Source organism: Tachysurus fulvidraco, chromosome 9 (genome assembly GCF_022655615.1).
Source record: "Tachysurus fulvidraco isolate hzauxx_2018 chromosome 9, HZAU_PFXX_2.0, whole genome shotgun sequence".
NCBI lineage: Eukaryota > Metazoa > Chordata > Actinopteri > Siluriformes > Bagridae > Tachysurus > Tachysurus fulvidraco.
The window spans coordinates 9,311,083-9,334,506 of record NC_062526.1 but is presented as its reverse complement, the minus strand read 5'-3'; the positions used below and the strand labels follow the sequence as shown (position 1 = coordinate 9,334,506).

At 37.4% G+C, this 23,424-nt stretch overlaps 1 protein-coding gene across 2 annotated transcripts in view; it reads left to right on the top strand.

Annotated features, from left to right (window-relative positions):
- Positions 1–23,424, top strand: part of edil3a (EGF-like repeats and discoidin I-like domains 3a) — a 170,278-nt gene that overhangs the window by 130,018 nt on the left and 16,836 nt on the right. For both annotated transcript variants that reach the window (XM_027138617.2, XM_027138616.2), the window contains exons 6-8: positions 3,977–4,132; positions 4,648–4,792; positions 5,305–5,489. In XM_027138617.2, the coding sequence (XP_026994418.1) occupies positions 3,977–4,132; positions 4,648–4,792; positions 5,305–5,489 (486 nt within the window). The remainder of the gene's footprint in view (positions 1–3,976; positions 4,133–4,647; positions 4,793–5,304; positions 5,490–23,424) is intronic.

Sequence of the window (23,424 nt, the reverse complement as noted above, 5' to 3'; positions counted from 1 at the left end):
TTTTTTTTCCTTGTATACTACAGCAGTTTGCCAAGATTCACATGTTTCTTCGATTGTAGAGTTACTCATTCTGTTGTTGTGGAACTTCTGTAGTTCCTGTTATAACTTCTGCAGTAGCATAGTAAGTAAATTCAACAATGTCAATCTCAACAATCCTTTTTTAAATCTTTTTATTTGGAGCATCTACCATATGATTTTATTCATTCATTCATTCATTTTCTACCGCTTATCCGAACTACCTCGGGTCACGTGGAGCCTGTGCCTATCTCAAGCGTCATTGGGCATCAAGAGAGGATACACCCTGGACGGACTGCCAACCCATCACAGGGCACACACACACTCTCATTCACTCACACAATCACACACTACGGACAATTTTCCAGAGATGCCAATCAACCTACCATGCATGTCTTTGGACCGGGGGAGGAAACCGGAGAACCCGGAGGAAACCCCCGAGGCACGGGGAGAACATGAAAACTCCACACACACAAGGCGGAGGCGGGAATCGAACCCCCAACCCTGGAGGGGTGAGGCGAACGTGCTAACCTCTTAGACACCGTGCCTCATGATTTTATGTATGTTTTTTTTTTTTTTTGCTGTAATAGAACTTTATTAGAAATCTTGCAGCTACAAAAATCACCACCTTCTGACCAATAAAATTTGAACATTGATGAGCACTGTGGTCTAAATTAAAGTATTGAGAGCATAATAACTAATATTGCTTATTTAAATCTGCTTTTTTTTTTAGTATAATGTATTCTTACCTGATAAATGACAGGTCTTTATTCTTTTCTGAAAAAAAAATCACAGTGAGTCCTGCAGTGGATTAAATGTGAGAGGATTTGGCTCACTAAGAGGAACGTTTGACTCACTAAGAAGAATCATTTAATGTTATTCTGAATGACTGTACAGTATTTCACTTATCTGTGCTCTTTTCAGAAATCTCTACATTTATGTAGAAGATTCTGAAGCCGTGGTTGTAGCGAGATCACGTACAATTTTATGTCCTTTTCCAATTTTGTTCACTAGCTGGAGAATTGAGATCATGCCTGCTAAATGACTCTCGCGTGAATCGTTGTCAGCGTGATGGACGGCTTCTGGGACACAGCTATTCCGTGTCAGTCATCTGTGGCCCAAACAATTTCCGTAAAACTGACAAATATCACGGCACCAGATGTTTCCGATGCTGTGTGTGTGGGTGCCAGATGTACCACTAGGTGAAAGGAGTCCAACATCTGTGGTCATTATGGGTTTGATGCAGTACTCTGATTACTAATGCTATGGTTTTCTAATCATAGCCAGATAATTGACCACTGTTGTTTTGGTTATAATTCCCTAAAAATATAGAGATAAGAGTGCGATGAAATCAGGTCAGCTTTGTCTACAGTGTAACATCAGATCATCAAGATCATTAGATTTTAAGCTGATTATTTTACTCTTGGCTACATCCACAAAGTAAGAGCCAGAAGTTAATTAGTTTGATAATATTTTCTATTGAAATGTGCTGATATATGAGTTAAAAATTGATGGTTCAATGGGAGTGTGAGCAGAATGTTTAGCAGATCAGTCCTAAAGCTAGAAACAATATTCTGCACAAGCTTGTCCTGGAGGTAATAACTGTTTCTGTTATAGCAGCTCATACAGTCAGCAGTAATCCAGTATCGTGTGATTTACTACTAAATATGTTAGACCTACTCAGGGTAGCTGTGATTTGATTTTTTTTTAAAAAGCCCCACAAGTCAACAGAATGACTAAATAATCTCTTTCCTTCCAGATGGGAATATACGCTGTTATGTATTTGTCTCAGAGTCTGCATGTTTCACATCAGTATCCATGTGTTTTACAATCTTTGATTCATCTCCATGTAAAAGCAAAGAGCGCATCTAGCTGGTGATTTGTGTGGACGATGAAAATCCCCAGAGCCCGTGCTCGTGCGCAGTAAGATGGTGAATTAGCTGTCATCAGGAGCAGCTGACTGTAGCTTTCTCGCACACTTACATCCCCCCCGCCCAGCAGTAACAAATCACTTTACAGCATGAATCATAACTATTACTTTGTCCTTGTTTCATGAAAAGACCAGGCAACATCTTGGTCTATCCTCCTTTTCTCACCTCTTCAACCCTTGAATGCACTCAGGTAGGCCCCAGACAACTCAAAGACAGCTTCACCTTAGGCAAAACATCACCGCTCTGGCTGACTGCTCTCACTTTCTGTTAAGAGGTAGACTAACTGCCTCAGTACAGTCTGGGGGGTCTCTAGGTGCTCTGTATGAGTAAGACAGATGAGTCGTGACATCAAGCAGTGTGGGAGTTGTTATCAAAGCCCCATTACTTACTCTTCTGTTGTGTGTGTCTGATAGGAGTGGACAACGGCGTATGTGTTAATTCGGTTTGGACCAAGATGATGTGCATGTGCACACACACACACACACATATATAAGCACACGTACACACATGCTACATGTAGTTCATGTATTCATTCTTCATCATATCTTTCTGAGTCTGCATGGGTTTCCTCCAGGTTCTCCAGTTTCCTTCAATCTGCAAAAAAAACATTTGTTTGTATGTATGTATGTATGTATGTATGTATGTATGTATGTATGTATGTATGTATGTACAGTATGTATGTATGTATGTATGTATGTATGTATGTATGTACAGTATGTATGTATGTATGTATGTATGTATGTATGTATGTATGTACAGTATGTATGTATGTATATATGTATGTATGTATGTATGTATGTATGTATGTATGTATGTATGTATGTACAGTATGTATGTATATATGTATGTATGTATGTATGTATGTACAGTATGTATGTATGTATGTATGTATGTATGTACAGTATGTATGTATGTATGTATGTATGTATGTATGTATGTATGTATGTATGTATGTACAGTATGTACAGTATGTACAGTATGTATGCATGTACAGTATGTATGTATGTATGTACAGTATGTATGTATGTATGTATGTATGTATGTATATATGTATGTATGTATGTATGTATGTACAGTATGTATGTATGTATGTATGTATGTATGTATGTATGTATGTATGTATGTATGTGTGTATGTATGTATGTATGTATGTATGTATGTATGTATGTATGTATGTATGTACAGTATGTATGTATGTATGTATGTATGTATGTATGTACAGTATGTATGTATGTATATATGTATGTATGTATGTATGTATGTATGTATGTATGTATGTATGTATGTACAGTATGTATGTATATATGTATGTATGTATGTATGTATGTACAGTATGTATGTATGTATGTATGTATGTATGTACAGTATGTATGTATGTATGTATGTATGTATGTATGTATGTATGTATGTATGTATGTACAGTATGTACAGTATGTACAGTATGTATGTATGTACAGTATGTATGTATGTATGTACAGTATGTATGTATGTATGTATGTATGTATGTATATATGTATGTATGTATGTATGTATGTATGTATGTACAGTATGTACAGTATGTATGTACAGTATGTATGTATGTATGTACAGTATGTATGTATGTATGTATATATGTATGTATGTATGTATGTACAGTATTTACAGTATGTATGTATGTATATGTGCTGTAAAATGGACTGATGTCCCATTCCTGCATATTTTCCCAGCTGTCCATAAGCATTGTGGTTTGGATAATATTAAATTATATATTAAAAATAAATAGCCTGAATAGCCTCCGGTTTAAGTCTGAATGCAAATAAATCTCTATATCAATACGAACATTTGACCCACCAAATATAGATTCATTGTCATTGTCTTAAGATGGTGTGCACACGTTGTTCATGCAAACAAGTTAGAGGCCTTCTTTTTCCCTGAGCTCGCACCATTCTTCCCTCTAGGCTCATTGGGAAGGGCACCACTGATTATCCATTACTCATCTCTCTCTCTCTCTTTCTTGCTCTCTCGCTCTCTCCCCCTCTCTCTCACACCAGATAAACCTGCAGAGAAGGATGCGGGTCACAGGCCTGATAACACAGGGGGCCAAGCGGATTGGGAGCCCTGAGTATGTGAAGTCATACAAAGTTGCCTCCAGCGACGACGGAAAGACATGGAGGACATACAAAGTCAAGGGGACAGACGAGGATATGGTGAGATGTGTTTTTAATTAGCTGGCGGCTCAGCGTGCCTCACACTCCACACACTTTAACAACTCTTCAGATTGGATTTTTTTATAATGTTTCGGGATGAAGGAGAGCCACTAGGGCCACCAAGGATGCGCAATGCTCCATCATTTTTGACGGAGCCCCTCCCTTCATTTTCTATTACCCTGCCTCAATTCCCTCTCTTGTTTTATTTCATCTTTTTATTTTTTTTTATGATCTCCTCTATTGACTTTGGGTGAAAAATTTTGCCGCATCATTGTCTGCTTTTGTCAAGGATGTTCTGTTTTATGCCTGTGTCATTTTGCTGAGACAAAGTCATTTATTGGCTGTGTGACAGTGAAGTATTGTTCCTATGGTTTAGTATGACATGCTTGTTTATATTACACTTCTTTTACGAGCCGGTATTATAACTGCCTGATGGTTAAATCCTACAACAACAGTACCAAAAGAATGATTTTTAAGGTTAACACTGACATCTCTGCCCCGCTGTCTGTATGCAGATATTTCGGGGCAATGTTGATAACAACACTCCCTCGGCCAACTCATTCACTCCCCCTATCGAGGCTCAGTATGTGAGGATCTACCCGCAAGTCTGTAGAAGACACTGCACCCTGCGCATGGAGCTCCTAGGCTGTGAACTCACAGGTTAGTCTTACCTGAATACTGTAGATTTGGCTCCTCTCCCAGTAGCTGCTTCTATAATCATACACTTTAATTTTTTGTCTTTATTATCTAAACCTTCATGCTATATTGATTTATATCTCCACTATCTCGTGTCACCCAGGTATATGGTTCCTCTTGAGGATTCTTTTTGTCACCTCTGGCTCGTTCATTAATGATCTAATTCTGCATCCAGATGTGTCTTCAGCTGCAATATCTATTCTTTAAAGAACTAAAGAAATGAAATAAAAAGTAAAAATTAGTGAAGGCCAATGTAAGCATTTGTAGTAGCATTACAACTTCATCAATCTGAGATAATAATTCTAAATCATTTTTAATTGAACTCATGCTTGGCACTACGGTTTTTCATTACCATCATTTACCAAAATTAATGCACTGTTTTGCTTTCTTAAATCTCCATTCCAGTGCGCATCAATTTAGAAATCTGTCTGTCACATTGTTATAACCTATGACTAATAAGCTATTTAACACCACAGGATGCTCAGAGCCTCTGGGGCTGAAGTCTGGCCATGTACAGGACTATCAAATCACAGCATCCAGCACTTTCCGAACCCTCAACATGGACATGTTTACCTGGGAGCCCAGCAAAGCCCGTCTGGACAAGCAGGGAAAGGTTAATGCTTGGACGGCTGGACATAGTGATCAGTCCCAGTGGCTACAGGTATTACTGTCTCTGTCTATTCTATTCTCTCAGTGTGACTGGCAGCCCATTATCCCTCCTGGAATCACAGTGTGACTGCCAGGTTTAATGACAGAATGCATGTCAAACCGTGACCCAGTTTGTTCCAAATTTGTCCTGACATTATGAAATCCCCACTGTCTGTTTGGGAACATATTATTATGTCTACAATATATAGGAATGTTATGATAGAGCACTTTCAAGTTTAAAACTGCAAATTAGGTTCAATTTAGTGATGATTCGATATCTCTCTCGCTCTCTCTCTCTCTCTCTCTCTCTCTCTCTCTCTCTCTCTCTCTCTCACACACACACACACACACACACACACACACACACACACACACACACACACACAAAACGCAGTCTGTGTTATAGACAGCAGACAAAGACGTCAAGTATTGTTGTATATATTTATTCCCTGTAAAATGACCACAGTATTTATTTCTATCATTATTTCACAAATAAATAAATAACCTGGAGTATCTATATATAGAAGGAATCTCCGGTTATGTCAATATGTTCAGCAGCCTGGAAGCTAAAAGCTGGTTGAACATACAGTAGGGGCTTAAACAAAACAGAAAAAGAGAGAGAGTTGCTGTTTAATGTAAAGCAGTACCACTTAAAGTAAAATGTACAGTGTGAATTGTTGTCCAACAGTCAGGATGGTGTTTGCATATAATTGACGTACAAGTGGAATAAGCAACGGCAAAAAGCTCTTAACGCTGTCCTCTGTGAATAAATTTTATGACTTCTCTGCTGCTCTGATCAGACACCTCTCAACAGAAAGCTGCTGAGTGTATAAGAGCGTACTAAACCGGACAGGTAAGGCGTTTGCTGTTTAATTCTTTCCATCAAAGGGCTGGTAAATCCTTTATCTACAACGGCAGAGAGGCTTTGATAGGATCCTCAGTCAGTGTTCATTAAAATAACTGATCACTTTTAACCAGACTGCTAACAAGTGCTATTCGTCACAAACCCCAATAAATTGCAGTTGCTCTGATTCTCCCAAGAGAGTCTTCTAGAAACTGAAAACACATGCATTACTATTTACGCTAACACAGAAGTCTGGAGTAATCATTTTCTAATTAGATCTGCATAACAACAACAAAGACAAATCTCTGTCAAGGTTTAACTGTAACCTTTGCCCTGTTGCATATTGTATTTTTTTGTTTTATTGTGCGCATGAGGTTTCACTTCACAGCTTACAAAAATAAAGCCCATTAGCATAAAGACACACATGCTAACAGCAACATGGCCATTCTTCTCTTCTGCAAATTTAATGATCAGAGCTTTCATTTGACAATCTAATACAATCTAATGTGGCGTTTATATTGTCGCCTGCTGCTAGATTCTGTTTCAGGAAAAAGAACGTTTTTGAACCATTTAATCTTCTTAGCTAAATTCCTTCTTGACTAAATTGAGAATTATTGATTGTTCTTCAACAAGGACTCTGACTCAAAAACTTTAGGAGCTGATTCATGATTTTATAATGCAAAGCTTAACTCTACATCCCTTGTTTGGTCCATCAACACGTCTTTATTCCTGATAAATGATAACAAGATAAGTAGCAGAATGTTCTAGCAGCATCGCTTATGGAAATTCTGTCACAGTCACGAGAATGTAAGAGAGTGAAGCAGAGATGTAGATACTCTAAATGTCATTTCTACTCCAGTTACCATGGTGAATAATCGATTATCAGTGACATTACAGAATGACTACAGGCTTGATAGATTAATTGAATTAATCAAGCTTAATGACAAATTAAGTATTCCAATTAATCAAGACAACTGCACTGCTGCAGAGACTGAAGAAAAAAAAATAATACACCCGAGAATGCACGCTTCTCAGAGATAACTCAGCCATGTGTAGCACACTGTACTTTTCCTCCGTAGAATAAAGCACTTTGGCTCACACTCCATGGACCAGCTGCAGTAAACCATTTGCACCCACATTACATATTACGTTTCAAACAGCCATAATAGACCAAACGTGTAATTCAAACACCAGGCAGTAACACACAAAGTACACGTCTCTCTGTGGCATATTGTCCGTAATGGCAGTTGCCAGGCATGTTCATAAAATTCTCCTTCATTACTCCTTTCATTTTGAAATTCTGTTTTGAAAATTAATTACCATTGTGATGTTAAAATATGGTGCTATTTAATAAGGACAGTTCACAACAAACAATGTAAAAAAACAAAACTGCAGACAAACAAAAGGTCGGATTCAAGCACAGGCTGGTCGATTAGCACAGTAGTATAGGGGCTAAGTCAGGTAAATAATAGGCAAGAATCAATAAACAGGACTATCTAGGACAAAGGCAGGTACGGTAAAGTCATGGAAGAAATAAACAGATCAAATACTTCACAAAATAACAGGGAAACAAAACGTGCTTTTAAACAATGACAAACACAGCTTAATAATTAAGAACAAATGAATATAATTAAAAGGACGGTGACTGGCAGCGTTCTTCTTTGCTGTCATAATAACCTCAACTCACCTAGGTAGGCTTTCCAATAGAATATTAAGCTAGGCTTTGAATTGTTCATTCAGTCGTAAGAGCATAAGTAAGGCCGGGCACTGAGGAGTCTGGGGTGCAGTTGTTGTTTCAGACATGCCAGACAGTTTATTGGGGTGAGATCAGGGTTCTGTGCAGGCCACTTGAGTTCTTCCACTTCAAACTTGGCAAACCGTGTCTTCATGGTCCTCGCTTTGTGCACAGGGGCACTGTCATGCTGGGACATTTTTGTGCAAATGAAGGGAAATTATGCTACAGCATACAGTGACATCCTTATATCATACAATTGTGTGCACCAATCTGGGAAAGCTCCACGTGTAAATGTTGTGGTCAAGTGTCCACATACATATGTCTAAATTTGTATTTATGCCATTTAGACTCCTAGAGCAACTTACAGTACATTTAAACAGCTGAACAATTAAGGGCCTTGCTCTGGGGCCCAGAACTGCCAGATTGGTGGATCTGGGATTTGAACTCCTGACCTTCCAATCAGTAGTCCAATACCTTAACCACTGAGCTACCACTTCAATTTATAGTGTATTAGATACATGGTATATATACCGTATTAGACTTTTACCTGCTGTATTAAACAAAGTTGAACAAAGATTAGTCTAAAACTGCCCCAAATAAGCTGCTAAATTTTGGTGGTGACTCTCAAGTGCCTATTTTATGGAACTATGATTAAAAAAAGGAATCTATAGCATAAATCATGTGTGGTGACCTGTGAACTTATTATTTCTGCCTTGCGCCTCCAAAACGACAAAAACTAGTTGGAAAGCCGGTGAAGAAATGGAAAGTGTGGCCGATATTCAGCATATTCTGTTCAGTGTACGAAAGTTCAGGCAATTAGCAGAAGCCGGCCGGAATTGAATGTGATTTTCTCAGCCTCCCAAAACCTGGTGTAAGTTAGCAGCGTGTGAGTTATGTGGAGCGGTGTAAGCAATGGTGCAATATACAAATGTGAAGAGTGCAGTTTTCACTTTCGATGTACACTGATTTAGAGAATGTAAATTGTTTAAGGACTGAGCCCAGGTCCCTGTCACGGTGGCAGGTTGAAGAAAATTGGGCGGCATTAAAAGGTGTACATTTTTACATTATTCTGATTTGATACTGCAAGTCTGATGCTTGTTGTTTGTTCAGAAATCCTTCTTGTCATATTTCCTTAACCCATGTTTCTGGTTAGAACCTGGAGACTTCCGTGTCCACTTGTCCCTTATTAATTCCTTTAATGAAGTAACATTTAGTTCAACTTATTGGCATTGAAACTTTTTGCCATAAGAATAATCACAATCACATTTTGAGAAGAAGTTTACTGTTAGCAATGCTGGCTTGTTTGCCATTCAGATAAAACTAATCAAGCCGAGCTCAGCACAGCAGGAGCTGATTTATAGCAGAGGGCTCGCTTCTGGGTCTGTGCAGTGTGTCTTTAGTTTCCCTAAGGCTTTATGTGACTGTCGCCCTTGCACGATGGATATAATATAGCAATGTAAGTGTTTTTTTATCCTGCTAGCCTAGCATTGTATTTATTTATTCTATTATTTTTTTTATTTTAATTATATATCATTCTTCTTGATTTTTTTTTTCTGTCCAATATGTTAGCATTTTTAGCTTTTCTTTTATGTGTCAATTTAGTTATGATGGTTGCATCGATAATGTATAAAAATGGACATTTAGTTCTTTCTACTCGCAAGACTGCAAGATTATGCACTATTGTTTAGTGTGTGGATTCAAGCCAAAGTCAGTTAGATGATCTGTGGACCCACCTGGAAGCAAGAACCAGAACTATAAGCTGCTTTACACTATGCTAGATGCAGACTTGGGAAGGGGCCCATTAGGGAAAGTGCAAAGGCAGGCTTTTCTCCCATTTTACTCCACCAGCAACCTCCATCTAAGCAGCAAATTCACCTAATAAGCTGGAGGATGCCACTGGTTCCCAGTCCACCTTCATTACTCATGGCTGTGCAAAAGTCACAGCAGCAGTTAGCCAGGAAAGTTAGACTATACAAAGTTTTTTTTTTATACCCTTATAAATGAAAATCCCATTATCAGAAATGTCATGACCATCTCAAACGTTAAGCATTGTTTCACACATGAAAGATTTTCGAAGTCAAGTGATTTCATGCACAGCGAGACGAGCTCTGATAAGCATGGCCCATCGTGTTGTATTCATTCCTCATACTACACTACTGTCTACACTACTGTCTATATTTTGAATGGCCAGAAGATGATTATTAACTTTCTATAACATCAAGGTGTTTGTTCTAATATGTTAATGTTTCTGTAATAACAGTTTACACATGTTCACTTTAGACAAACCGCTTAAAAATCCTAAAGTAATAATGCTGCGAAGCGGTTTCTTCTTAGAAGTGTGTTTAGTTTCTTAGATAAAACACAGATTGACCCCCAGAGGTGGTCTGAGCCCTCCGTTGTTACAAGTGCCCCTTTTACTAATTATATTTTATAGGGCTTCAGGATGACTCACAAAGCAAAGACTCTCACCTGGAGTGTATTTTTGAGCTCTTTAACAGGAATTTATGAGCTGCACCAGCACCCAAGATCTGCTTCAGTGAGGCACAACTGGTTCAGCATCACCCCAGGAGTATAGCTCGAGGGTCGTATTAGGTACCAAAAGCTTCATTGCTATCGATTGGGTTATGGATATTTTGCCTCAGTGAACTCCAACCTGTCACGGATGCACACATCAGCGCACTGCAGATGTGTGTGTGTGTGTGTGTGTGTGTGTGTGTGTGTGTGTGTGTGTGTGTGTGTGTGTGTGTGTGTGTGTGTGTGTGTGTGTGTGTGTGTGTGTGTTTGTATGAAAACATGAGCTTTTTTCCTCTCACTGTGATGCTTAAAATTCCAATAGTATCAAACAACTGTAGCTGTATGGGATTTATTATCGTTATTTATTATTATTTTGTCACTTTCTGTTAACGTTCTGTACCACACATGAAAAGGGTTTATATCGGAATGAACAAAGGGTGGAAATGAATTATTAATGTAACAGGCATAGATCAGTATCCTGTAACATCAGTATGAGCAATACATACTGTGTTACCTAAGCCTTCTGTTGGAGTGCTGTGTTCCTCAACATCACTCTGAGCCGTTACATTGAACTGCATTCAAAAATGGGAGGCTTTCCTGCTCTTGTTCTCTAGACCCTTTCACCTTCTTAAGCTTTTCATTATCAGATTTCTTTTGTCACCAGGTGGTCATTATTCTGTCCCACTGCTTTTTTTTTTCCACAACAAAATTATGCCCTACAATGTGGCGTGCTGTTATGAAAATAATGAACAATCGAGTATCAGGTGGTATCAAGTGACCTGGCACTATACTGTATGTTTAATGATTTGAAGTTTTGATATAGCTGCCAAAATGATCTGAGCTATAAATCAACACTTTCTGACCAATCGAATTTCAACATAAGACAAATTCGGCATAATCTGCCATAGCATTACGCATAGCTCCAAAATGACCAATAGCTCTGTTTCTCCTCTAAGCGAGTGTGAAGTGGTGATTTATCTCGCTTGCTTGCATCTGTCTCATGCTGTCTCTGCAGGTTGTTATTCCTTTGCAGTTAAACAACAAAAAAAATGCTTTCCTGTGTTTGCTTGTTTTCCATCCTTGTCCACATTGTGTATAGAAAGCTCTTGGTGACCTCACTTCTGATTTCTGTTCTGTGTTTCTACTGTTAATGGTGAGGAGGCGATCATTTGAACTCGAAATCATATTTCATTATATAATATACTGAAATGAGAAGTCATCTAGAAATTGCATTTCATGAATAGTGTTATATGATTAAAGTAAAAGCCCATAAAAAGAAACTGTAACAGATATTTGTGTCATAAAATGATTCTTATTAGGTTCATTGGCTCATTCATCTAATTCATTGATAAAAATGTTGAACCTGATCTGTAGTAATATTATAGCCCAAATTTATTTGCTAATTATAGTCTGACGTGGTTCTAACAATCATTTAAATACAGTACAAGCATTGATCTGCTTGATGTCTGCTCTGATTAATTTATAGTATACTGAAGGTGATGACTTGCAATGAATATTTTTCACTATACAGCACCAGTATGTGTTTCTGTGTTACATAAAGAACAAAACAGAATAAGTTGTGCACTTATAGGAAAACAATCAGTGCCGTATGATGTGATGTGGCCCAATACATAAGATGACTATTATGACCCTGAGGGGGATGATGCCAATAACATAATGCCAGTATTCCAATACCAGCATGGGTCGAAGTGTTTTATAGCCCTAAAACAAAATAAATTGAATGTTTGAGTTGCTTTATTAACCATTTATAGTTGTGTGTAATGTTGCAGAACATCCATAAGTCCTCAAGTGGTTTCCTGTTATCACTTGAATTATAACAGTCAGGTGCCCAAGAGACCAGAAAGAACAAAGTCCAGTGAAGACCTAATTTCTGTGAAAAATTTATAAGGGCTGCCACCTGATACACAATTTTTAAATCTGTTTACTTTTGGTCTTCTAATCTATGGTCTATGTGGTGGATGAGAATGAGTTGTTACTATAAAAATGTTGCCAAAAGTAGGAAACACACAACTGTATGCCTTTGCACTACAGTTCCTGATTAACTTCATAGTTCATAGTTTGTCAAGGTTGGTAAAGGAGAGCACAAGATCCCTAACCTTAAGATCCCTCATACCCACTGATTATCTTTGAATGAATAGGAAATCTGACGGCACCCAGGGCTCTTAACCCAACATCAAATCAAATCAAAAATCAAATCAAACTTTATTTGCCATATACACATACATACAGAGTACTACATGCAGTGAAATGCATTTTGGATCTGTCCGGTATTCAAACATGAGGAACGCAATATGGGATAGAAAATATAACCAAAAGGAAGTAGATAAATAAAAAAAAGTATAAACTATATAAAAAGAAACTATAAAAAATATGAAAATATAAGTGCCAACATTAGTGCCCGAACTAATGCACTAATTCTCTTGTGGCTGACTGAGCTACAGAAGGACTAAATCTTAAATGGGATGTTCAACAATAGCATGTACAGTATGTTATAGTCTGGTGTCCACAGACGTTTGGGTGTTGTGTGTTTTTTAGTTCCCACTAGTACAATATCTAGTTCTTCTCCATCAGATAAAAGATATCATCAGCCCGAGTGTGAGGGCTAACCAGTGCTTCTGGCCAGGCATCTTTTGTATTGTATTTCTATAAACTGGGATTGCTTACTGTATGAATGCCATTTTAGTGTTTTTTTTTTAACAGCTGTTCAAAATATGGAAATGCCTGTTCCCTTCTTTATGGCTCTAAGTGGTATATACTGTTGCCTTTTTATGTTTGACTGTAAAAACTAAATTTCACAGCTCACTTTATTGACTCTACTCCTTCAGCCTTGAATATTGAAACATTACTTCTGCCAAGTTTTCTTATGTTTAACTCTTATGTTCTTGCCTTTGTGTAACAGACTTTTTTTTGGCATGAAAGCTACTCTATTAAGGCATTTTTATCTCATTTAGAGTGCCGTTTCTATTGCTAACCCCATTACCATGGTCTTCTGAGCAAAACAGGGAAAGAAATGGCTTTTATTACTTTCTAAAGCCTTTTTGCAACTAGCCAAAAAGGAACAAGATGAAAGGTGACACTGTCTATGTTAGATACTTGTAGATGTGATGGTGTATTTATCAGAAGCCTAAGCTAAGTGAGCTGAACTTCCAGATGGTGAGAGCTGATTAGTCAAATATGTGCAATAATACTCAAACCACATAATGACGATGCTGCCAGAATCACCAAGCTAATCTTGCCTAAGCACTGCTAAGTCTATAGAAATTCTACTCTCTTGCTTTGAAGGTTTCTTCTGTTAAATTGGAAATGCAGTTGTTTTTTTTTCTTCTTCATTATGCACACACTCTGCACAGCTTTTCTATTGGTTCAGCACTGATTCAGCTTATATTTCTTGCTACCACCTCGAGCAGAAGGCCTGGTTATGCTTCATTTCTTGACTAATGTAAATAAACATGATTTTTTTTTTCCTGTAAGTTCAAATCTGAGTTAGACATTTCTATTTTAATTACATATTACACAAGTAATAATATAAAATAATATATTGCAAAAAAAAAAAAATAGATTCATGATTCATGGCTCAAAATAAAGTTGAAGGATGAGAGGGAGGAGTCTCGTCTCTGGGGTGGGGAAATGATGACTAGCCCTAGAGGATTAAATGGGTTATATAATATCAATTTATACATTTTAATATCTTCCCTGTTTATCATTCAAAGTGTGTTGTGGAAACCCTGAGGGCCTGTGATGCATTTTCAGGATTTATTTATTAATTTGTTTATTTATTTATTTTACAGTTGAAATTGCAACACACTATGGTCCAAATTATTCTATTTCGTATTGAGTATTTACAGTAATTATTTGACCAGTCATTTGAAATGAATGAATAAAATCCAAACCTCAATAACCTGACAACAAGCAAGGCAAGCGACTAACACAAAATGTAGTCTTGGACAGTACTTCATCGAGTAGAAAGTCCAGAAATAAAACTTTACAGGCAAGTTTTATTGTTCTCTTTTCCGTAATGAGTTAGGATTATGTTCCTCAAAGCGTATTTAAGCAGTCTATAGTTTTACAGGATTTATTTTACAGTTAAAGCAGGCCCCGTCTTCAAAAAAATGCTTGAACCCTTGCTAGAGGTGACGATATGGTACTGTAATGATTTTTAATAACAGATGAAACCTTGAACCTTTTTTTGCAGTCTTCTGGTCTTGAAATATTAGCCACCCGTTCATTCTGCACTACAATATGTAGATCATTATTTTAGCTGGATGATCATGACTATCAAGTTCTTCTTAATAACACAACATTTACAGTACCACCTAGAGAGGATGAGAGCTAGCACATGCTTCTCCTGAGTCGTATACACAGCTCTGCCTTGGCATCATGTTGACCAGCTGTTTCTGCCCCACCAGAGGGCAGCTGACATTTGGAACTGATGCAAACTGCTGCGATGTTTATACATGAGCTCAGAGGTACCCACGATTGATGAGTGTCATTCACAATGACAGAAAAGTTCAATAACACCATCCTTTTCACCCAGACACCATTGGTCTAACAGGCTATCTTGTAATCTTTTGATGATAGGTAGCTTGGGACTTCTGCTGTGAAACTCTGGAGCAGTATGTATGTGTATTTGATGTATAAAAACATCTCTAGCAGGGATGGAAAGATTACCAAAAAAATCATACTCAGCTAAAAGTTCTTTTATATCCCAAAACACGTGAGTAGAGTACAAGTACCAGTCCTAAAAACTACTAAATGAGTAGTAATGTATACTGTCTATTGAGTGCTTTTACCTCATATAACATACTGTATACTGTATATTTTTCTTCAGAAATAGGCATAATTCCAGAATGCTGATGTCTTGATATGCTTAGGAAGGCAAAGCTGACCTGGCACTCCTTGAAAACAGCATTGTCCTCCTTGAGCTTGACTTTAAAAGGCTCTTCTATCTGTGGCAGTGGATATTCCGTTGCTGTAGCTGTAATACTGCTTGACGTATCCTCTGCATTGCCCCAATCACCACCAAGATTATCAGCAGTCAGCACCACTTAAGTTTCTATGTTGTTTGATATGATTGGAATGGAATAACAGTCCAGTTCCTGTCACTAGTGTCAGAAAGAAATATTGTTACAGCACCTAAACCATACTTAAAGGTAGGGTCTCCGATTTTTGAGAAATGCTTCAGAAAACTGAGTCGGGCCGAATACTAAACAAAAAACAAAACAAACGTGTAGCCAATGAGCAGAAAGGGGCGTGTCTTGTCGATATGCGGCGGATAGAGTGTTCAGTGCGCATTTGTGACATTAGCAGAAAGCGGTTTTAACATTCACATGAAGGATAAAAACAAAGAAAGAAAGCGAAGAAAGGCTTACGATAAGGCAAGAAGTAGGACCCGTGTTAATGTAGGATCAGCTTTCCAGCACTGGAGAGAACTGAAGGAGCGGGAAGTTGGCCGCATATTCACAGATTGGAGTTTCCCGAATCAATAACTCGTTACTTTTTCCGTAACCCTGTCTGTAGACATGACCATGTGTGACATTACCTGATAGAATGATCATCCTTAATGATAGAATTTAGCGTCCTGTTTTCTACAGTATCTAGCTCTACGCTTATATGTTATTAAGGAAAAAGGGAGATGTAACTCATTCCTTATTCTCCATAATGGTTCCAGAATTGCAATAAATAACGACAGTTGCCAGTACCACGCATGTTATTGGAGAGTATATAATATATATATTTTTTTTTTTACTAAAATGTAGAATAAGGAAATTGACGGATATCAGACACGGGCTTATGGATCACGAGTCCAGGTTCATTGATCTACAAACAAACTAACTAATTAATAAGTCTTTATGTGTAATAGTTTGTATTTAATTTTATTAGTCAAAGTAACATTTTCTTTTGCCTATTTACTATTTTCTTTTTGAATACCTGTTGTTTCTTTCTTTTTATTACTATACAGCTGAATTTTAAATGCATGAAATGTGCCATATAAATAGTTTCCATTCATTCATTCATTCATTCATTCATTCATTCATTTATTCATTTATTCTTTCTTTCTTTCTTTCTTTCTTTCTTTCTTTCTTTCTTTCTTTCTTTCTTTCTTTCTTTCAGTCACAGTTCTTTTCCATATCATGTTATTATAGCATTCGTGTATTTTGCTTTATTTCCTGTTTAAGATTTCCATCAGAATTGATTCCCTTAACACTTTTATGATTTTTACACTTTTACATTGTTGTGAGATTTCCTCTTGTGTCATGGATGTGTCACAGGCAATTGAGAAAATGTCTGGCCACTCATTCAGCTGTCACAGAATCAGACTTATTCACACTATAAACAAGATATTTTAAACTTTGCACTGCCTTTGCTCATGGTTCTAGGTTTAGACAGGTAGGTAGGTAGGTAGGTAGGTAGGTAGGTAGGTAGGTAGGTAGGTAGGTAGAAAGGTTGGTTTGTGTCCTTGTCCATAGTTGCACACACAGTATAAGTATATCTCCCACTAACACTGCTGTGAAGCTAGCTGCACATATTGCATCCTTCTGTAGTTGCTACTTTTCATAATTGGCCGGCAGTATTGTTGATCACAAGGCAACACCGTGGGCACAAATCACTGCACTGCTCACTGAACTGATGTATCCCAGCCATTGCTGTAAATTACACAGCTGTCATAATGTATCACAACATCGCATGGCGGTTAATCTAAGACTACTCCTCTGGCAATCGAGGCCTCCATTTCTCTTCAAAGACAAACTCGAAAACCTATTGTAGATTTAATCTAACAGTCTTTTTCATTAGAAGTGAAATTATTTAGATCGGAGCCTGAGGTTTGTGCAAGATTATAAAATAATGGCATTTTATTTACGGAAATTGAAAGCATTTGTTGATTCGTGCTGCATTTTGCAAGTTACCAGGTATCTGCCACAGTGATGTCAGCAATCTCCAAGACGATAAGTACGATGGTGCTGACTGTATTAGCATTAAAGGTAAAAGTTTGGAAGCTGATCTGTTTGAATAGCATGTACAAAGGACATGGATTGACAGATATGAGGACTAAAGTGATGTTGCGTCGCTATTTTTTGGGTAGGACAAGAAGAGAAACATTGTTAGAGGAAACCATTAAACAAAGTGAAAACAGACCAACAAGAAAAAGTGAACTACAAAAAGTCATATGCATATAGTTTATACATTTGATTTGGCAGAGAGGGAGAGAGAGTGCAAGCTTTAAACTCAAAAAAGGAGTCTAGTGTTTCAAGGGTGTCACTTTACACATTTTCTCCCTTGAACCTCTCCCTTGAACATTTAAATTGAAAAAGAAAAAGCCATTTCAATTATACTAAAATTCTAAGCTCACTTTCGCACTTCTACAGTTCAGTTTGCTAAAATAACATTACCCAACACCAGCGGTTGTAGTTTTATCACAGACGTGATAGACAGGGATCACTGTAAGCGACATCTCGATACAGAGCCATGCCGATCTGCCTCAGATTCCAGCACTGTCGCAAATTACCCGCTGTCTTTAGACAAGTGCAGGAGTGCAGGGCTGTGACATTAATTAGATTCCTGCAAGATTGATTTCTTCTCGATTGCATGGCCCTGATTAGCACCAGCAACACCGATAAGAGGAACGTGTGTTTGTGATGATCAGGCGGCCTTTCTTAATGTCTTCGAGTTTGGGGGTGGGGGTGGGGGGGTGGGGGGTCGGGCAGCAGCATACGTAAGGAAACACCTGAGCCAAGAAAACAGAATTTACATAATGGGGTGTGAGAGGAATTGTTAATTGTGTCTGAAAGTAGATAGCAGTAAAACAAAGGTAGGGGATACCTCTGATTAAATGTCAGATATAATAAACGAAATACAACACATCAAACATTCATCCTCACTCAGAGCGTTCATTAATGTTGATCATGATTTACAATGCATATGAACCAACGGATCTACTAATATTTGCAGTGTCATTTTTCCAATTTGTTTTTTTTTTTCAGTCTTGGTGTCACATTTTGTGCTGAAGCTGTTAAAACTTTCACATTAAAAATAAAAAATAAAAATCTAATAGTAATCAAAAATATTGAATGAAAAATCCCTTTGTGGTAAACGTAGATATTAGAGAATAATAAAACATGATAAAAATACCTGAACACATTCTGAATGTGTGTGTGTGCAATCAGTTCCAGGTGTTGTGACTGATGATGAAAAAGACTGTGAAAAAAAAAAAAAATCACTAAACTACTCTGCTCTCACGGATACGAAATAATAATAAACACCGCTTATATGAACCAAGGGTGCTAATATTAATGGAGGGTATTGTAGATAAGTAATAAGTACGTATGTGTAAATGAATACACAGGAGAACTAGTGCTGCTCACTTGAGTTTTTCCTGGTGTTTTAAATGTCATTCAAATTTGGAAACCAATTTTAACCAATTTTATCTGGTAGTGTTACTGTAGATACTAAGGCTTACACATTACTTTCTCACTATTCAGATTTAGCAAATATTTCTGGTATTAATTTTGACTTATTTTAAGAAATGTCGACTGTAACATCTGCCTCTCGGTGTTTATTTGCACACACATTAGCATTCCTGAAGTTAAGTCATATTATACACTTATCTTCTATCTTCTAACACTTTATTCTAACAGTACATAAATAATCCTGCACTAATCCCTGAATTAATACTTCAAAATTAAATATTAAATATGAAGAGGTTCAGTGGAGACTCAAGAGGTTAAGCCTCTGGTTTGTTGACTGAGAGATTCGGGGTTCAAACCCCAGCACTCCAAGCTGCCACTGTTGGGCCCTTGAGCAAGGCCCCTTAACCCTCAGAAGTTTCCTTCCAAAGTTGGGATATGCAAAGAAAGAATTTCACTGTACTGTTTTGTATATGTGACAAATTTTCAATTCAATTCAGTTTATTTGTATAGCACTTTTAATTCCCATTGTCTCAAAGCAGCTTTACAGAAGTATGGAAACAGAAGAGAGAGAGATATATATAAGAACAACAAGAAGAAATATGGATAAAAATAAATTAATTAATATATACAATTAAAGTTTAAAATTAATTTTAAAAATATTCATTTAAAATGTTAATTACTATATATTTATCCCTATCCCTAATGAGCAATCCGGAGGCGACGGCAGCAAGGAAAGACTCCCTGAGATGATATGAGGACAAATAAAGGCTTCTATTCTATTCTATTCTATTCAATTAATTATTGATAAGTTAAGGAACGTTCTAATCACTAACTCATAAACCGAATAGGAAAGAATATGACTGAAACCTGCATCAATTCCAAATTACTTACATTGATTTACTTACTTACTTACAAAATTTACATTGATCCTCCTTATAAATAAAATAAATCAGGTCTCCCAGCTTTAAATTCTAATCAACATTAACCCGTTTCTTTCCTGTGCTAAGGAGGATCAGAGTAAATTCTAAAAGTAATCCAGCACCATAAGATGATGTTTGTCACTGCAGCTGCATGCGCCAAATTATATATTTTTATACAGTACATACACACACACACACACACACACACACACACACACACACACACACACACACACACACACACACACACACACACACGCCTTTAACAAACATTTATAGCTGTATCCAGTCCATGTTCGCTTTCAGGTTCTAACATTCATTCCTAAAGCAGCAGAAATGTAATTTCTGCTACTTTTTTTTTTCTTTGGTAGTTTTTGTCATTTCTGTAATTTTATATATTTTTTTTCTTAATGTTATAGCATCTTTGCCAAAGGCTGTGTAGAGTGTGAGTCTGTGCGTTTGGTAGCATTAAGGAACTGTCAAAACTTAAATTAATATGAATTTATTTGTATTTGATTGAAATTTACTAATAGACAAATCTGCCTTTTTCCTGAGTTCTAACTTTACATGTGACAGATAATAGACGGGTTTGATTTATCTAGGTTTCATCATAAAAACCTGTCATTTTAAGGAGAGGCTTTTTATACCCACTGTCCAAAACACTGTATTTTATTTATATGTTCTACACCTTCGGATAAAGTGGTAGAAAATGAGTGAGAGATGAGAGTGAGAGAATGTTCTACACCTATACCACTGTGTGTTATGATGTATGCAGTGAGATGAACTTTAGACTATAAGACAAATCCAGTGAGTCACTTCTCCATGCCTTAAATCTCTGCCGCACATTTACCTGGACCAAAAATAACTAGCTCAGTGGTTTACAGGAACCGTGTGTAATTCTCTGAGAGCAAATTGTTCTAGTGTTACACGATGGACCTAATAGACACTGAATATACTTGACTTTAAGTCGAATCTTATTTCTATACATAATACAGGACATAAATACAGCATCTAACCTGAGGGTCTGAACACAGCTGGACTTCTGTATAAAGTGTGCATTTCGTTGACTCTGCTTGAACTTTGGCCCCCTGTTCAACTGGAAGCAAGGATCTGGGTCAGAAAATGCAAATGATTGCAAATAAACCTTCCATGTGGACAATTAAATTATGTAAGCTTCAGGAAAGGAATCGTGTGAAGCAATGTAGAGTTCTTTTAAACCAGCGAGTTAGACGCTTCTTTTGTTCTCTTTCTAAATCAAGCTTTAAATTCTTCTGGGGAAGATTACTTTAATCTGGTTAAAAAATCTATCTTTTTTTTTTGTTACTTTTCATTTAATTATTCCTAATACATTTTCAATTGACAGTAGATATATTTGCTGTCAGGAAACCCAGGGACATGTAAAGAACAGTGCAAGGAGGCAGAGAGAAGGCTGAACAGCGTGGGTGGTGTACTCTGTCACAGCTGGATAGGCCTTGAGGAGTTTTTTTTTCTTCCCCCACTCATTTATTTATTTATTTATTTATTGCGTCTCAATTGATTTTTTATGAGGCAGCCACAAGCAAACCAAGCCTGGCTTCACAGACTTCAAAGCATGCTCGTGTAGGGAGAATAGACCCTCAGGAGGGAGGTTACGGGGCTGAGGGCAAATCTCAATCTCATTTTCACCCTAAATCAGTTACACTCATCAAAGCATAGGGTGTATGAGTTTAAGGAGAGAATTAAAGTGTGTGTGGGGTGGGGGGGGGATTTATTTAATTATTTGCTTATTTATTTTGACAGCAACCATTTATGATTCGTGCTTTAAGACCTGCTGTTGTTTTGGTGGCTAGCATGAATCATTGGTCAGGACAAGATTAGCTTCGTGTGCAACCTTCTGTGTGTAATCAAGCACTCACACACTGGCCTGACATTCCCATTCACTCACAACCCGCTTTGTTTACCACCGCAGCTGGTGCAATTAGTTTAGAAGTGTCTTTCTCACATATACACTCTCTCTCACACACACACACACAAACACACACACACACACACACACAGGCAGATGCAATGTGCAGAGTAGCAGCAAAAGTCCAGAGGGTTATGTTGTAATGTATAATCCTTATCGACATATTCTTTCAGGGCTGTTGTGGAATTTGAGGTGCTTTGTTAAGTTTTAGTGGCTGCATTGATTAAGATACAGTTTCTCAGCTTCAGCTGTGGCATTTTCACTTGTGAGTTTTTGCTAGGGCTTTTTCCCCTAGTGTTTTGCTGAAGATTTGACACAGGAGAAAAAAGGCAGCACGACGATTTTTAATACACAAATATCCAGTGGTAGCTCATTCATACTGTAGCTAGAGGTGGGGCTTTAATAGAGGTGGGGCTCTCAGAGGGGATTATGGACTGGATAATGTTTGTACATCAGAAATATGTGTGTGTGTGTGTGTGTGTGTGTGTGTGTGTGTGTGTGTGTGTGTGTGTGTGTGTGTGTGTGTGTGTGTGTGTGTGTGTGTATACCATGCTGTCCTATACAATATGCAATGCTCATCGACTGTACGTTGCATGTCTGTGTGGTGTTGACTCTTAATTACTCTAAACTCACTAGATAATAAAAACATACTGGTAATTAAAACAGTAAAACAAAGTGAAATGTAATAGCCTCTTAACTAAATGTTGAGTCTATATCATTATAACTTTCACATTATGTCATTATTACTTTTGTTAGAGGCTATGTCATTATCATCCATCCCCACTAGAATCAATGGTCATGGGCCGCTGCATTGTTTTATCTTTGTACAAAAGGAGGGCAGGCTCAGGCTCCGGCAGTGTATAAATCGCTTCTGCTAATCTTTTTTAATGTTATGCAACACTTTATTAGAGCCAGCACTAAGTGACTGATCTGGTGTGTCTGAAGCTGCGATGTGTGATGCACTGTATATGTGGAACTTTTTCTTTTCATGTCACTAAATTCACATCTAGATCAAATTTTCTGTATTGTGGATAAAGGTGCTGTTGTGATAGGGAGAGATTATAATAATTGAACTTCTACCTTATCAGAGAAAGTTTGCCCTTAACTTATCATTTCAGCTATGAGCTTTGACGTCTAAGGTTTTGTCGGTGTCGATGATTGGCATTCATAAACATACACATAGAAAATCATTACTTTATGAAACATTTTTATATCCTGCGAACATGTGACACGTTATGCGACACTACAGTACATAAGACTCAAAAGTTTATTTTCATTTACGGCTATGCAAATATGTATTTTATTCCATATCTTGCATTGGGCAACCCATTGTACTGTAGTACACACAATATACTGTATACTGTGTACTCTGTATGCTTTGCTAGGTCTTTTTGTAACTGACTGCTTGTTGGAACTCTGTAACATCGAGCATTTATAGATTTTATCCTGTGTAAAACTGTAAATTGTAAATTGTGATGTGATAATAAAATAGAAATGTCTGTACTTTTTAGAGCCAAGTTTCTCATGTAACACAGAACACCTGTCTACAATCAAGGTGCATCGC